The sequence below is a fragment of the Mesocricetus auratus genome, unplaced genomic scaffold (assembly GCF_017639785.1).
Source record: "Mesocricetus auratus isolate SY011 unplaced genomic scaffold, BCM_Maur_2.0 Super-Scaffold_4256, whole genome shotgun sequence".
NCBI classification, from domain to species: Eukaryota; Metazoa; Chordata; class Mammalia; order Rodentia; family Cricetidae; genus Mesocricetus; species Mesocricetus auratus.
In genome coordinates, this window is record NW_024429182.1 from 94,571,381 (window position 1) to 94,588,763 (window position 17,383).

Here is a 17,383-nt window from a genome sequence, read left to right on the forward strand (position 1 = left end):
ATTCTGGTTTGAAATGGAAAGAGAAGTTTGTAGATGAGAACAGATGAGAAGAAGCCCACTAGTGAAAGGAATGCTTTCATTTATCTGTTGGAGGACACAGAAGCCAAGATTTTGTCTCACATCCCATCCGCTTTTAGGATTATGACTAGCAACTTTTCTTTCTCCAGACTCTTGCCACCATCAAATTTCAGTGTGCTTAACAAGGGTACTAAAAAGGGAATGAAAACTCTAGAAATGGCAAAGGATATAAAGAGACTAATGTAGGTAGAAAATTAAGAAGCAGTTGTTGAGAGAAACAGGGAGAGTGGATCTGGGGGAAGAGGGGAGCTTGGATGAAGCTGGGAGGAGTGGAATGGAGAAACTGATTGGGATATATTTTATGAGAGAAGAATCTATTTTAAACAGAAAAAAAGCAGTTTCTACAAGAGAGGAAATTTCTCTGCTTTAACAAGGTGAGTTACCAACAGTATTAATTCTGAAAGGCAGTTCATTATACTAGAAATATGTTTTCATTACATTTAGAAACAAATAGGTCATCATAGAGAAATATGCTTGGATGGCGAAAGGGTGCTAACTACAGTACAACAAAATAAGGAGCACTAGAAGGTCAAGTTCAACAAGATCAGTTCCCTGTCATTAAGATCTCAGAGTCATTTTGAGGAAGCAGACACTGAAGCAGATAATCTTCCTGGTGTCAGGAAAGATTTACAAAAAGAAATTTGCTACATGTGGGGAACAGCCATGACTGGGAACTAGAGAGAAAAGTTACTGTGTCTTTATGATGGGTGCTTCTGTATGCAGCTATTGTTTGAAGAAAAGGAACAAGATTGAGAGCACTGTTCAGGGGATTGCTAGAATAGGAGTCTGGAATGAATAGGAGGAATGGATTCTTAAGTAGAGTGCCCGCCTTCGGTAAAAGAATAAGTAAAGGTACAAATACATTTAAAAATTTAAGTAGCAATAATAATATATGTAATTCCAATAAAACATTTTATTTCTGTGGTTTGATGGTTATAGTTTTTATTTTTTAAAACATCTGTGGTTTTCTATATGGATTTCAAAGAGAAGGAAGGCAGAGATTAGGGTAACTGTCTCAGTAGAGAATATACCAGGAAGGACACAAAAAGGAAAAGTTAATAGACAAATTGACCAGAGAAAAATTGAACAATTCTAGTGTTTTTTAAGCAATGCATAAACATTAGACAGCAAAAGATCTGGAAAGTAAAACCTAATGTTAAAATGTGAAACCATGGAACTTAAGGTTTCAGAGGTAGAATTTTTCTTTTGTGTGTGATGACAATTTCAGGGTGAACATAACCTTGGGAGGTTGAGGCACAGTCTGGTTAAAGGTTATTGGAGCTGGAGTTCTGTGGCTGCTTTTAGTGTATCTATGCTATAAACTGATGAGTTCTCAAAGGAAGGCACGAACATTTTCTTATTTCTGGCCTACTTTAAATTTTATTTTTCCCTCCAATTCCCAGTATATGATTTCTGGAGTACATGGGGAAATGGTAGAATACTGCACTTAATGGTAATGTCAAGAGGACTTTGCTCATGGAGCCTTCTACCCAGTGGCTATGTTATAGGCATTTGTTTGATTACCAGCCTTTCACAGAGTTCCACTCTGTCCTAGGGAGTATACGTAGCCTGGCAATACAGAACTGAGTGGAAATAAATTCCTTTCTCAAAGAACTAACAGTCTAATTGGGTAAATAGAATGCAGACACACATATTAAAACCCTGACATTTTGTGTTGGAGACAGAATATCTGAAAGAAAGAAAGTGAAGAACTCCCTTCACATCCCCTCTTAGGCTGAATTCTCATCTACATTCTCTCACCCGTCTGCCATGCTAGTCTTGAATGGTACTCCCTTCCAGCCAGCCACACTACAGCTGACAGGCATTCCTGGGATGCAGACAGGCCAAGCTTGGATTGCCCTGATTTTCTGCCTCCTCTACTTCATCTCCATTTCAGGTAACCTCAGTATCCTTGCTCTGGTCATTCGGGAACCTCCTCTGCACCAGCCCATGTATTATTTCCTCTCTATGCTCTCTCTCAATGATCTGGGAGTGTCCCTATCTACACTTCCCACTGTGCTTGCTACCTTCTGCTTCAACTACCGCCATGTTGGTTTTGATGCCTGTCTGGTCCAGATGTTCTTCATTCACACGTTTTCTTTCATGGAATCAGGCATACTTCTTGCCATGAGCTTTGACCGTTTTGTGGCTATCTGTGACCCACTACGCTATTCTACTGTACTTACCAATAGCCGCATCTTGGCTATGGGTCTGGGTATCCTTACCAAAAGTTTCACTACCCTCTTCCCTTTTCCCTTTCTTGTAAAACGATTGCCCTTTTGCAAAGGCAATGTGTTGCATCACTCATATTGCCTCCATCCAGATCTGATGAAAGTGGCATGTGGAGATATTCATGTTAACAATATCTATGGACTCTTCGTGGTCATTTTCACATATGGTGTAGATTCAGTTTTCATCCTTCTGTCCTATGCATTGATCTTGAGAGCTGTATTGGCCATTGCATCCCAGGAGCAGCGACTCAAGGCACTCAACACCTGCATATCACATATCTGTGCAGTGCTAGCCTTTTATGTCCCCATAATTGCTGTCTCTATGATCCACCGCTTCTGGAAAAGTGCTCCTGCTGTTGTTCATGTTATGATGTCCAATGTCTATCTTTTTGTACCACCCATGCTCAACCCCATCATCTATAGCGTGAAGACGAAGGAGATACGCAGAGGCATCCTCAAGGTCTTCCATAAATCTCAGACCTGAGGAATGCTGTGGACACTGAGAGAGCTCCTTTAGAGGAAGGACTAAGCCTTGTCTGCCAAATTTAAGAATTTCGCTAATACAACATAGAAGACTCAGGCTCTTGATAGTTGTGAATTTGGAATCAATAAAATAATGTCTAACTTAATACAATCATGTGTTTAGTTATTGGACACTGATGCTATGAATCTTGTGTTAGTTGCTCAAAAATGTCATAATGGTGAGTATATCACATTGTTAAATGAACAGATATACATGTCAAAAGTTGTACAAACAACAATTATTAACCCCCCAAGAGTTAATTATTTTTCGGAAATAACAAAGTCTTGCAGATAAAATGTCTTGAACACTGCGAATTCTTAATTCACAAAGAATGAGCTGGTAAATTTAAATACAGGAGAAATGATATAGAAGCTTGGCATTGATACATTTGTAGAAATAAAGACAGGTTTTGGTGGGTAGCTAGGAAGTAGCTTCTGAAGGATGACAGAGGTTAGCTAGAGGGTTTGCTTCAGGATGGCAGTATGAATGGAGGGTTAAGGTCTTGCAAAAAACCCCCACCAAAACTGTACATTGCCTGAGGAAAAATATTTAACCAGAAAATGTACAACCTTAGCTCTCCAGTTATGGTCCAATAAGCAACACAGACACACTTCATAGTTTGTTAGAAGACAAAATCTTGAGTTCCACATTTACTTTACCAAATGAGAACTGCACTAAATAAGAACTTGATAACTATAGCTTAGAAAGCTTAGTAAGTCTCTGAACACTTTTCAGGTACCGAGTGCTGTACATTTGCTATGGAGTAAGAGTGATAGAACACATAGTAGGTAGTGTTTGGAAACAGTTCTCAGTGTGTGATTCCCGGGTCAGCATCATCATAATGCACATCTGGAAATTTGTGGATAGTGCCAACTCCAATGACTCCTCTCTGAATTCATGAAAGAGATTCTGGTGAGTGGATACAGCAGTTTGGGTCTTAAAAATTTGCTGGACTTATTCTGGTATTTTTGACTTAGAATAGTAGCCTAGAATGTTTGGGGAAAAGTATAATTAATTTTGTTCATTGAAGCTTCCTCTTGAGACGCATAGGAACAAGGTCTAAAGAGATTATTCAAGTCTAGTGGATAGTTTTCTTAAGATGGGAAACCTAATTCATCTCAGGAGTGTGGAAGTCGTGATGAAGACAGCACACACAGACTTACTGTTATCCAATCACCATAAGGTTGTAGAGGTTAAATAAGCTTAGCTTTAGATGATAATTTGATGATCACCCTCCAGCCCTCACACTGGCTGTTCCATGATACACCCCTGCTTTCCTCACAGTTCTGATCATTGTTATCTAAACCCAACTGATACTGAACAATTTAGATAGGACTGTCAAGTAAGTAGATAGGACTAAAGGGAAAACAGGTTAGCTGTTATGATGAGATGAGACATCATAGTGTATCAGCGAGAATTCAAAGTGTACAAGTGTCCTGACTAGGAAGTCTCTTGAGAAATCGTGTAAGTTTAAGAGATTTCTTAAGTTTAAAAGGGTGTGTTTATTTCTCCACTTAAATTTCAGCTGGCAGAAACCTCATAAATTCTTTGCAAATGGCTAAAATTTAACACAATATTCATATAAAATGTTTTATAATTTTTTATTTGTTGTACTGATGTAATAGTATTTTCATTCAAGTGTATCAAGTGCTTTGAACATATTCCCCCATTACATACACTCTCCTGTTCTCCATCTCACTTCTGCTAGTTCCTTCCACTTCCTAAATAATCCTTTTACTACCTTAATGTCATGTGTGTGTGTGTGTGTGTGTGTGCGTGTGCATGATTTACATGTGAGATAAAACGACAAAGTTTTCTTTCTGAATGTATACTGTAGTATAAATAAAGAGTGTATTTATGGCATTTTCACATAGGTATAACATTTTACTTGGCTTGTATTTACTCCCACAAACCTTTCCTCATCTCTCCATTCTCTGTCAGCTTTTTCTTCCTCCAAATAGTACCCCTTTTGCTTTCATATTACAAACAAACATGCACAAGCATAAACACATATGCACATACACATTTTCACATTTGTACAATCACAAAAGAGACCATTTAGTATTTGTCTTTATTTTCTCCCCTATTGATTGCCTTTTTATTTTTGCATTATCTATACATTTCATATCAATTCACATCTAAATCTAGTCCTGCATACTAGAAAATTTTTTTCTTTTTAAATCTCAATTATTTTGCTTCACAAGATGAACTCCAGTTCAACCTATTTTTTTCTGCAAGTGACCTAATTTTACCCTCTTTTCAGCTGATTAAAATTCCATCATATGGATATAGCATACTATCTTTATCAATTCATATGTTGACGGATATGTAGGTGGGTTCTAGATCTTGATTATTGTGACTAGTGCAGCAATAAACATGGATGTGCAAATGTTTTCCAACTAGTGACTTTTGGCATTTACAATAAAGTTTTTATGTGAAGATTTGCAATGATGTCATGTTATGTATTGCACTGATATTATAGTATTGTCACTACCCAAATGAATAAATAATTGGGCATTTTTATTTATCCACTCACTTGATAGAGATAGTTACAGATTTTATAAAAGTACAAAAGCCAAAGTTCACCAGGGACATGGTAGAGTCACAGCACTTACCCCCCCCCCCGCATTTGAAACTGATTCTGTGATATTGCAATATTTTTGTCTAAGTTCTTTTGAATTCCACATCTAGGATTTAAAGTCATTATTCCAGCTTAACTAATATAACAACAGTGAGAGCAGACATTTATTTTCACCTGTTCTTTCAATACTTCAGAACTCCAAAAGAGGAGAAATCTCTTTGTCAAACTCCATTTCCTTTCCACTCCCATACATTACTTGACAGTAAGAGGAAGCAGCTTCCCTTTCCTTCTTTTTTCAACAAGACCCATTCGATCAGAAACCACAATGAAGAAGAGGCACGTTAAATATTTACATGAGAAGAACAGACACTGAAGAAAAACCTACGGAGGTATGGGAAATAAAGACCTGCTACAGGGCCTATGGTGAGGCTATGGAGTACCCTGCGTTCAACTCAAATCAAACAAGCCCTTTCCCACTTGAATCTCTGTCCCTTATAGACACTTAACTATTCTATGAAGATCATGTTCTAAGTTGAAAGAAAGTTAATTTCTTACAGTGATCAGGGTACATGGTTGGACTTAACCAATATCTGTATAAGTTTGCATCTCATGTTTATTCACTGCTCTGAAATGTCTATTCTAGAAGAGACCCTGAACTTGTGGAGGGTTCAGTGGGAGATGGAAGGATTGAATAGCAAATAGGATAGGGGACAGTAGAGACAAATAAATGAATATAACCAAGGTCATATTCTCTATTACTTAAATCTTGAGGTTGTCCCTGGATTCCAAGATCTCTGCCTTCATAATCTCTAGGTTCTGCAAGGAATCTGAAGCTGTTTAAAGTTCAGTATTCAAAAAGCATGCCTCTGGATTCCAGGTTAAGTTTTAATATTGGCCTGATTATTGTGCAGGGGTGAGAGTTTCAGGTAGTGAGCCCAGAAACTCTTTTTTTCTATCTTCGTCATATGGAAGGATCTGAAATTCTTATATCTCTGGAGAGTGAAATTAATGTCTCTCCAAGGAAAATGGTTTTAAAATATTCTTGATTTTTATTCCCAAAGTGAGACCTCACCCTCTTCATTTCCCAGCACAGCTCATCATCACACTGGGATAAAACAAAACACCAAAGGCCCAGGTCTTTGAGAAGCTCTTGCCTAGATGCATAAAGTCCATCTTCCCTTTTAGCTAGTGGCTGCCTGAGGCCACTCTGGAACCACTGTGAACTTTGGCCACCTCTAAATCTAAGAATTCCTTCATAAAGCCCTATCAGGTGATGTCTGCTTTTTCTTGCATTTTCTTGATATGTGTACAAGAAGTGTGTTTTTATCCATAATTCTATTTACTTTTTAGTCTTTATGATCATGCTTCTGTTTTTTGAATTTCTGTTAATTCCAGTGTGTACCTCAACATATGCTACAATTTGTTTAGTCCATGATAGAGAGGTATAAGACAATAAACAAGTCAACAAATCTCACTGTTTGTAGGTTTTGTGTAGAAAAAGTAGTACTGCTTCAAATACCCTGTGCTTTCCCAGGTGCTTTCAGTTGAGATTACCAAAAGTGTTCTTAGTAATACAGATGGGAAGATGATGATGATGATGATAACAATAACAATAAATAATGGCCCCATAACAGGGTCTAGAAACTAGTCTCTGTCATGTCACACACTGATCCACGGTCTTTAGAAATTCTGTCACAGAATGGGAGAAACCTTGATTGCTTGCAACCTCAGGCCTGAAGTGACTGAGAGAGCTGCAAAGACCTTTAATCCAGTTTAGCAGGTGTTACAACTCCCTACCCCCATACTCCCACATGGGCTTATTCTGTCTTTGAAAGTCTACACTGCCCACAAACAGTGTACCTTTCATTCTGAGAAAAACATTCCTCTCATGAGCTTCAAACGACTTTCTTGTGACCACCACACTTACCTCCTTTCATCCCTGGACCCACCCGTCTCCACTGACATCCCCTCTTGTTAAAGCTCACTATCCTGATTTTCTCCAAAGTTTCCCATGTGGCATTTTTCTTATAAGTCACAGCTAGTTTGATAACTGTCTAAATACAGCATGGAACCCAGGACTCTCAGTTTTGGCTGAGCATCACACGTGAGCTTCTAGTCATGCTTTTAGTTTTCCAAAAGCACATTTTAGAGTCAGTTATAGGAAGTGCTGCGGAGGCACTTGGTCAGGCAGAAATATGACCTTAAGAGAATACAGAGTCTAACAGGGAGAACAAAAGTATACACAGGATGTACCAATCATTTTACTAGAAATAGTTACAAGTGGGTTTTGGGGTGTATTTGTTTTGGTTTTGTTTCTCATTTGTTTTTGAGACAGGGTTTCTGTACAACTGTCCCTGGAACTTGTTATGTAGACCAGGCTAGGTCTGAACTCAGAGATCTGCCTGCCTCTGATTCCCAAGTTCCCAGATTAAAAGTGTGTACCACCATGCCCTGCCATGAAGTCAATTTCTTCATTGAGTTTCTTGAGTTTCCTAAACACTCTAATTGAAGACATATTCACAAATTTCAACAGTTTGCCAATACCATAGCAGTGAGCAATGCAAATAATAAAAAGATGAAGACATTTCCAGCTACCTGAGTACTAACTCTGTAGCCAGCACAGAATTACCTCCCAGCTTCAAATGTCACTATGGTAGGCTTGACCAATGTAACCCTGATACCAATAATGGGAAAAATATGATCCTCAGCATAAAAAAGCTGAAGTGTTTTGGAATATTTCCCCTTTTGGAAACCAGCAGAACTAAAATATTTTTGAAAGGCATGAAAAATCAATTGCAGAATGCCATATTTTTAAACAGGTAGACTGTCCTAAGAATGATGCAGGAATCAGTAAACAGATTCATTTTATGGGCAATAACTATGCTCAAGAATTTAGGCTTAAAAATAAATACAAGACAACACTTGTTCTCAAGAAGAATTTTAAACACATTGCTGAATAGAACATTATAATTTATAAAGAGCAATTGCCAAGATATAAATACTGTTATAGTCTGCCAAAGCATGAATGTCATTGCTAATAAAGTATTAAAAGTTTATAAAAGTACTATAAAGTTAGGATTGAGAAAAATTTTTATTTGTGTTTACCCAGTATTATGAAAACATGTCATTGTGTAAACTGTGGACCATATTGTTAAGTTTAGTATTCAGAAGAATATGACCAAGAGAATCTGTGTGGTCTGGGAATGAAAAGACAGAACTTTGAGAAGTAGACAAAATAATTGAGTGTGAGCAATGTGCAGCATGGAGAAGGAATTATAAAGTACCATCTTTTAAACTTGCAATTATTGCTTATTATTCAATTGTTTGTTCATCCAGTATCTTTGTTACAAAATCTGCTATGTATTTAAACTTAGGCAAATATTAGAAATTAGTGAAGAAAATAAGTATTCTCCTCTTTTCTTATGGAGTTTCAGTCTAGTAGTAGATACAGATATTAAACTAACAAATTACAAGAACATACATGCTCACAAATTATGATTAATGTTTTCACAAACATTCCAACCCAGAAGAAGAAAGTCCACTCTAAGACAATGAGATCTGATGAGTAAGTGCTTTGGGCTTCAATAAGCATTCAATTATTGAAAGTAATTAAATGGAGCAAGGATGATAGTTTGGTGACAAGATGTCATGGAGGAGATTATGGAGAAATCACATGAGCAGAATTACCATATACTGAAAGTTAGGCAGATACAAAGTAACATGTAAAAAAAGACAAGAAAAATGTAAAGCAAGACCATCTATTCCATTTTCTTTCTTTTTAAAACTGTCTTTGAATTTAATCAGTGTGCATTTCACATCATGCATCTTGATCTCATTCATTTCCCCGTCCCATTGCTTCTGCCCCTGCAATCTCTTCCCCCAAGTAAAAAACTAAGAGAAAAAAAGGAAAAATTTAAAATTTTCTCATGGAAGCTGAAGTGTGACACAGTGAGTCACAGAGTAAACCCCTTTGTCCATACATCTTTGCTTGCAAGTGTTCATTGCGGATTCTTTGGTCTGGTTCAAGGCCTCTGGTTTCTTCTACACCATTGATGCTGGACCCTCATTGAGATTCTTCTTTATAATTTTTTATTTATTTAATTAGAAACAAGCTTGCTTCACATGTCAATCCCAGCTCCCTCTCTGTCCCCCCACCGCCGCCAACTCCCCCCCCATCCAATCCCCACTCGACTTTCCAGGGAGGGTGAGGCTCTTCATAGGGGATTTTCAAAGTCTGTCGTATCATCCGGGGCAGGGTCTAGGCCCTCCCCCATGTATCCAGGCTGAGAGATCATCTCTCCATGTGGAAGGGGCTCCCAAAGTCCATTCGGATGCCAGGGATAAATACTGATCTAGTAGCGGAGGTCTCCTCACTGACACCCACATTTAGGGGGTCTGAATCACTTCCATGCTGGCCTCTCAGCCATCAGTCTGGAGTCCATGAGTTCCCCCTTGTTCAGGTCAGCTGTTTTTGTGGGTTTCACCCACCCGGTCATGGCCCCTTTGCTCATCACTCCTCCCTCTCTGAAAGTAGTTTTCAGGAGTTCAGTTCAGTGTTTAGCTGTGGGTGTCTGCCTCTGCTTCCATCAGTCACTGGATGAAGACTCTAGGAAGGCATACAAGGTAGTCATCAGTCTCATTATTGGGGAAGGGCATTTAAGGTAACCTTTCCACTATTGCTTAGATTGCCAGTTGGTGTGATCCATTGTGTACACCATTGTGTAAATGTACCACATTTCCTCTATCCACCCTTCAGTTGAGGGGCATCTAGGTGCTTCCAGGTTCTGGCTATTACAAATAATGCTGCTATGAACATAGTTGAACAGATATCTTTGTTGTATGAATATCTTTTGGATATATGCCTAAGAGTGAATTGCTGGGTTTTGTGGTAGGCTAATTCCCGTTTTCATGAGCAATCCCCATGATGATTTCCAAAGTGGCTGTACATGTTGGCACTCCCACCAGCAGTGGAGTAGTGTTCACTTTTCACCATATTCTCTCCAACATAAACTGTCTTGGAGTTCCCATTTGTTGCCCTGTGTTGTGGAGATCCTGTATCTTTGGGTGTGACAGACCAGTCCTTTCATGTGCTCCAGATCATAGATGGGGTGGATGTTTGGGAGAACCAATTCGTATCCTGGTTCTGGACCTGGGCAGCTGCAGGATTGGTCAGCCTGCCTTTTCTCCTCTGTCTTTAGCATCACAGTGAGCACTCCAGCATTGTCCCAGCAATGATTGATGGATGGGTCTAGTTCTCTATCTTTCAAACCCTTAGGGTCAACTGTTCCCCACCTACACCATCAGGACCAGCTCTACTGTGTTGTCCAGGCAGAGGCCACTCTCTTGAGTGCTGCAGTTGGTGAGGGGCAGGGACAGTTCTCTGCTCTTATCACTCCAGGGATAGCTCCTACACCTGTCTCAGGAGTTGATGTGCAGGAAGTGGGGAGGAAATCTTCCCTCTGCCCATGGCACCACATGTCAGACGAGTGATGGAGACAGGTCTTCCTAGCTTGCAACAACAGAGCTGGGTCACCTATATCTCTGAGAACATGGCCAGCTCTGTTGTGCTTCCTAGGTGAGGAGCAGGGCCTGCTTTCCTGAGAACTGCAGTTGTTAAGGGGAAGGGTCATCCTGTTCATCTATTGCAGGCAGTTAGGGGTGGGGGGTAAGGGGGAGCATCTCTCCACCCTAAACCGGTGGGTGAAATCTTGAGCATTGTGAGCACTTAGAGCTCTGAGGGGATACTGAAGAGTGCATTCAGTAGATGGTGAATGACAAAGAAATGTGGAGTTGCAGGCCAGAATGAAAGCTTACTGAAATACAAGGGAGTGGATGGTGATTTTAGGAGTGCTTGGAAGTTTCATGTTAATGTCAGAGACTGGTGTTGTACAGTGCTCAGAATGAGACAAAATGAATTTCAGTTTTGCATGCTAAATTCACCTCAGGAAACTTAAATTAGCAGGAACTGTATACTGTGCATAGAGGTTCTAATTTAGTTGATATGGGATACTATTTTAGTCACTGGGATTCTTTAGTTTGAATGGGTAAGTCTAATATGTAATAAAGGTTGAGAATTATCAATGTGTAAAGTGGAAACAAGGAGACTATGGATAAGATACAGAAGGAAGCATATTGTGTCTATCTGGAGATATATTTGTTCTTAGGAAAAATAAGATGAGCATGCACTGGGTATCACCAGATCTCGGTCCAGCAGAGCACATCTAAAAATTCTTTGTCTGTGTAGACAATTTTGTGTCGACAATGAGTAATCATGAAGGATTCAAATAAAAAGTATGATTCACATATCTATTCTTTTGTGAATGACTAAACACATGACCAAAATTTACTAAGCTTGAGTATCCATTACATCGGTGATATTCCGTCTACTCTACATTCCTTTTAACACTTTTATTTACTATGCTAACTACCATTCATTATGTTTCACTATATTAAACTATACCACATAATTCTATAATTTAGTATTTTCACACTCAGATTGGTCTCTTGATGACCAATGGAGCCATTTATCTGCATTTTTGTTCACTGCATGAATTCTGGGTCAAATTGCATTTTGCAGTACGGCATCATTGATAGGTTTGCTGAACTCTGTTTTCCACTCATAGGTAACTTATAAGTTCTCATTTTCATCTAAAACTTTAGTTTCCAGCCTTCCAAAGCAACAATCTCAAATTATTCAATACATTACTTACTGCCTGGAATAGAATGAGAATATATGGGCATGATTACTTAAATGTCCTTGTCTTCTCATATTTATAGTAGCTGAATGAAAATTCAACTCCATGATGACTCTAGCATAGCTCACTTTTACCATCTTAGAAAATCAGAAACAACAGCACTGGGTATCAATGTTCTCTATCTTCTACTCATTTAAATGAGAATAGTATACTTTCATTTTATAAGAGAACAAACAAAAAAGCAGTCAATCTGTCATAAGATTGAGAAATCTGAAATATATCTTTGACATGTGACTGGTGGGGCACTGGGGACTCATGGGACCAGGAAAAAGGATGTGAATGTCTGTTACTTTACTCACCACCAACTTTCTCATTCCCTTCAGCTTTAACAGTGGATGCTAACAGGCATGACTCAACCGGTGTGGGTTAACTTCAATTTGTTTCAACTGCAGGTGAAGACTTACTTCTACTGTTGGTGTCATGGGAGCAGAGAACAATGGAAGTCTTGACCTGCTATCAGTCTTCCTAACTGGCATTCCAGGACTGGAGGCCCAACATGGTTGGCTCTCCATTCCCTTTTTCATCATGTACATGATTGCCATTGTGGGCAACAGCCTAATCATGGCAGCAGTTCGGGCAAACTCAGCTCTCCATGAGCCAATGTACTTGTTCCTCTCCATGCTGGCCATCTCTGAGGTGGGAGTCTCTGTGTCTACACTGCCCACTGTTATGGGTATTCTTTGGTTTGATGCCTACAGAATTAACTTTGATTGCTGTTTGGCCCAAATGTTCTTTATTCACACTTTCTCTGGCATGGAGTCAGGAGTGCTGTTGGCCATGAGTTATGACCGCTTTGTAGCCATCTACAACCCTCTTCGCTATACGGCCATCCTAACTCTGCCTAGGATCATATCCATGGGTCTGGGCATTACACTGAAGAGTGTTGCACTCATGGTCCCACTTCCAATTCTTTTAAAACAACTGCCATATTGTCACATAAATATCCTTTCCCATTCTTATTGCCTCCACTCAGACCTGATCCAGCTGCCTTGTGCTGATACTAGGCTGAACAGCATCCTGGGCTTGGCCATTGTCTTGGCCACATTTGGGCTAGACTCACTGCTCATTGTGGTTTCTTATGGGCTCATTCTTTACACAGTGATGGGTATTGCTTCTGGGGAGGGTCAGAGGAAGGCACTCAACACGTGTGTGTCACATATATGTGCAGTGCTTATATATTATGTGCCTATGATTGGTGTGTCTGTGATGCATCGTGTCGCCAAGCATGCATCACCAGTGGTCCACACACTCATGTCGAGCATCTACCTTTTTGTGCCACCAGTGCTCAATCCCATCATTTACAGTGTTAAGACCCTTCCAATTCAACAAGGAATTGCCTCTTTGTTCTCCCACAAGAAGGGATTGATCTGAATCACAGACACAGGGACAGGTATTATAATTGAATCCATACACTATCGTTGTAAGTCTCCCACAGGTAAAGTTTTCAGTTAGGCATTTTGACAAGGAAAAGGAGGGAGGAATTCAAGGCATTATGACAAATTTGATTCCGAGTCACAAGTGACATACTCAAGTGCATCTCGTCTTTGATTTTATTCACATATATGTGTCTCTGAAAACATAGTCTATACTTTTTCCTCCAATCACATATAATAATTAAAGGTAGTGATAGTAAATTTATCCTTTATTCTATCCTAAGTCTTAGCAAATAGCAAGTTAATAGTTTTGAGATTTAATGATATCTAAATTAAAATAAGTAAAAAATTTCACTTTTATGGAATCCATAGGGATGAAGTGTCCCCCTTAATTAAGACAGGCAATTTTATAAATGTGTCTTTGAACTTTCCTGTTTGCTCTAGGTATTCATAGTTTAAACATTTTCTTCATTATGATAGACCGCCTTTCACTCTGAAAATTGTCCATCTTTAAACAATAACTTGTATGATAACCTACCTGTGAAGCAGCCACCTTGTTATACAATGACCTGATTCTTCCTCCAAAACAGTATGCATTGGTGTCTATGAGCATAATTTGTGTGTATTTAATGACTCTGGAAAGCACATCGACTGAATGATTTCAGCTGAGGCATAAAGTAAAATAAGAACAGACTCAGCTGCCCAGCCATCACTCTTGAGTATTCTGTCTTCCCCTTTCCTTCCTTCCATTCCTTCACCCTTCATCAGCTTCAGCATGTTGTGAGGTATACCCTGCTCTCTTCTCTGACACCTCCTCTCACTCAGTTCTATAAGCACAGGGCTGATTGTTTGTTTCTCCTTCCACCTGTGGTTTAAAAGAAAGGTTCATCCAATAGGATGACCACACTCTTACCTCTGAAACTGCTTCCCTTTGTACAGTTGGTTCACAGGTCTAGTAACAGGCCCTTAGCCTCTCTCACCCAATTACAATGACGATATTTTCCATTTCATAGGCCATTCCTCCCTATTCATTTATTTCACCAGTCACCTATACAACGTAATTTTTTGAAGTACTTGTTTAGTTTGGAACAGCAGTTATAAGAATTTTGTATTCTCTGAGACAACAAAAAAAATCTGTCTGTTTTAAGTATTTTTGGGTTTATAGCTAATATTTTTAAATGAATGTATCTCTTCACTGACATGCACATTCTGGGGGTCGGGATCAGTTCCATGATAGCCTCTCAGCCATCGGTCTGGGGTCCATGAGCTCCTCCTTGTTCAGGTTGACTGCTTCTGTGGGCTTCACAAGCCTGTTCTTGACCCCCTTGCCCATCACTCCTCCCTCTCTGTAACTGGGTTCCATATCAGTTCAGTGTTTAACTGTGGGTGTCTGCCTCTGCTTCCATCAGTCACTGGAAGAAGGCTCTAGGATGGCATATAAGGTAGTTATCAATTTAATTATAGGGGAAGGGCATTTAAGGTAGCCTGTCCACTATTGCTTAGATTGCCAGTTGGTGTCATCCATGTAGATCTCTGCAAATCTCCCTAGTGCCAGATCTCTCCTAAAACCTATAATGGCTCCCTCTATTAAGGTATCTCTCATCCTACTCTCCTGTTCTTCCCCCAACTCAAACTTCCTACTACCCCATTTCCTTCTTTCCCCTCCTTTTCTCCCCCTCTCTTCCTCTCAGCTCCCTCTCCTCTCCCCCCATGCTCCTAATCCCCTAAGTAGATCCTGTCCCCTTCCCCTTCTCTGGGGTACCATGTTATCTCTCTTAGGGTCCTCACTGTTTCCCAACCTCTGGCGGTGTGGATTGTAGGCTGGCAAAACCCTGCTCCATGTCTAAAACCAACATATGAGTGAGTACATACCACGTTTGTCTTTTTGTGAATGGGTTACTACACTCAGGATGGTTTCTTCTAGTGCCATCCATTTGTCGGTGAATTTCATGATTCCTTTTTTTTCTGCTGAGTAGTACTCAATTGTGTAAGTGTACCACATTTTCTCCATTCTTTCTTCAGTTGAGGGCCATATAGGCTGCTTCCAGGTTCTGGCTATTACAAATAATGCTGCTATGAACATGGTTGAACAAATGTTCTCGTTGCATAAATGTGCATCTTTTGGGTATATGCCTAAGACTAGAATTGCTGGACCTTGTGGTAGACTGATTCTCATTTTCCTGAGAAATCTCCATTCTGATTTTCAAAGTGATTTGTACCCATCTCTTAATTGAATTATTTGGTGTTTTGGATACTAGCTTCTTGAGTTCTTTGTAAATTTTGGAGATAAGCCCTCTGTCAAATGTGGGGTTGATGAATATCTTTTCCCATTCTGTGGGCAGCCTTTTTGTCTTTTTGACTGTGTTCTTTGCTTTACAGAAGCTTTTCAGTTTCAGTAAGTCCCATTTAGTAATTGTCAATTTCAGAGTTTCTGCTACTGATGTTATGTTCAGGAAGCCATCTTCTGTACCAATTCGTTCAAGGGTATTTCCCATTTTCTCTTCTAAGAGGTTCAGTGTGACTGGATTTATATTGAGGTCTTTGATCCATTTGGACTTAAGTTTTGTGCATGGTGATAGATATGGATCTATCTGCAGTCTTCTACAGGCCTGCATCCAGTTATGCCAGCACTATTTGTTGAAGATGGTTTCTTTTTTCCATTGTATAGTTTTAGCTTCTTTGTCAAAAATCAGGTGTTCTTAGGTGTGTGGGTTAATATTATGGTTTTCGATTCAATTCCATTGGTCTACCTGTCTATTTTTCTGTCATTACCAAGCTGTTTTCAGGACTATAGATCTATAATAGATCTTGAAGTCAGAGATAGTGATGCCTCCGGATGTTCCTTTATTGTACAGGGTTGTTTTGGCTATCCTGAGTCTTTTGTTTATCCATATAGTTCTTTCAAGGTCTGTGAAAAATTGTGCCAGTATTTTGATGGAGATTGCATTGAATCTGCAGATTCCTTTTAGCAAGATTGCCATTTTTTTTATAATTTTGATCCTACCTATCCAAGAGCATGGGAGACCTTTTCACTTTCTGGTATCTTCTTTAATTTCTTTCTTTAAAGATTCAAGGTTCTTCCTCCAAGTCTTTCACTTGTTTGGTTAATGTTACCCCAAGATATTTTATGTTGTTTGGGGCTTTTGTAAAGGGTGATGTTTCTCTGATTTCTTTCTCTGCTCATTTTTTGTCTTTATACAGTAGGGCTACTGATATTTTTGAAATAATTTGTATCCTGCCACTGTGCTGAAGGTGTTTATCAGCTGTAGGAGTTCTCTGTTAGAGTTTTTTGGGTCACTTATGTAAACTGTCAGATCATCTGCAAATAGTGAAAGTTTGACTTCTTCCTTTTCAATTTGTATCCACTTCATTTCCTTTTGTTGTATTGTTTCTTTAGCTAGAACTTCAAGTACAATATTGAAGAGATATGGGGAGAGTAAACTGCCTTGTCCTGTTCCTGATCTTAGAAGAATCACATTGAGTTTCTCTCCATTTAGTTTGGTGTTGGCTTTTGGTTTGCTGTATATTGCTTTTATTATGTTTAGGTATGTTCCTGTTATCCCTGATCTCTCCAGGACCTTTACCATGAAAAGGTGATGGATTTTGTCAGTCTTTTTCAGCATCTGCTGAGATGGTCATGTGGTTTTTCTTTTGTAGTTTGTTTCTATGGTGGATAACATTGATAGATTTCCTATGTTGAACCATCCCTGCATCCCTGGGATGAAGCCTACTTGATCATGGTGGATAATAATACCAGTACTCCTCAAACGGTTCCACACAATTGAAGCAGAAGGGTCATTGCCAAACTCTTTTACAAGGCTACAATTACTTTAGTATCCAAG

At 39.3% G+C, this 17,383-nt stretch overlaps 2 protein-coding genes across 2 annotated transcripts; both read left to right on the forward strand.

Annotated features, from left to right (window-relative positions):
- The first annotated feature begins 1,848 nt into the window (after positions 1-1,848).
- On the forward strand, positions 1,849-2,793 carry LOC101842488 (olfactory receptor 51I1). Its single transcript, XM_005087267.1, has one exon. It carries the CDS (start codon positions 1,849-1,851, stop codon positions 2,791-2,793), a length of 945 nt encoding a protein of 314 aa, XP_005087324.1.
- A 9,795-nt stretch (positions 2,794-12,588) lies between these two features.
- On the forward strand, positions 12,589-13,539 carry LOC101842220 (olfactory receptor 51I2-like). The gene has a single exon (XM_005087266.2). It carries the CDS (start codon positions 12,589-12,591, stop codon positions 13,537-13,539), a length of 951 nt encoding a protein of 316 aa, XP_005087323.1.
- The last annotated feature ends 3,844 nt before the right edge of the window (positions 13,540-17,383 follow it).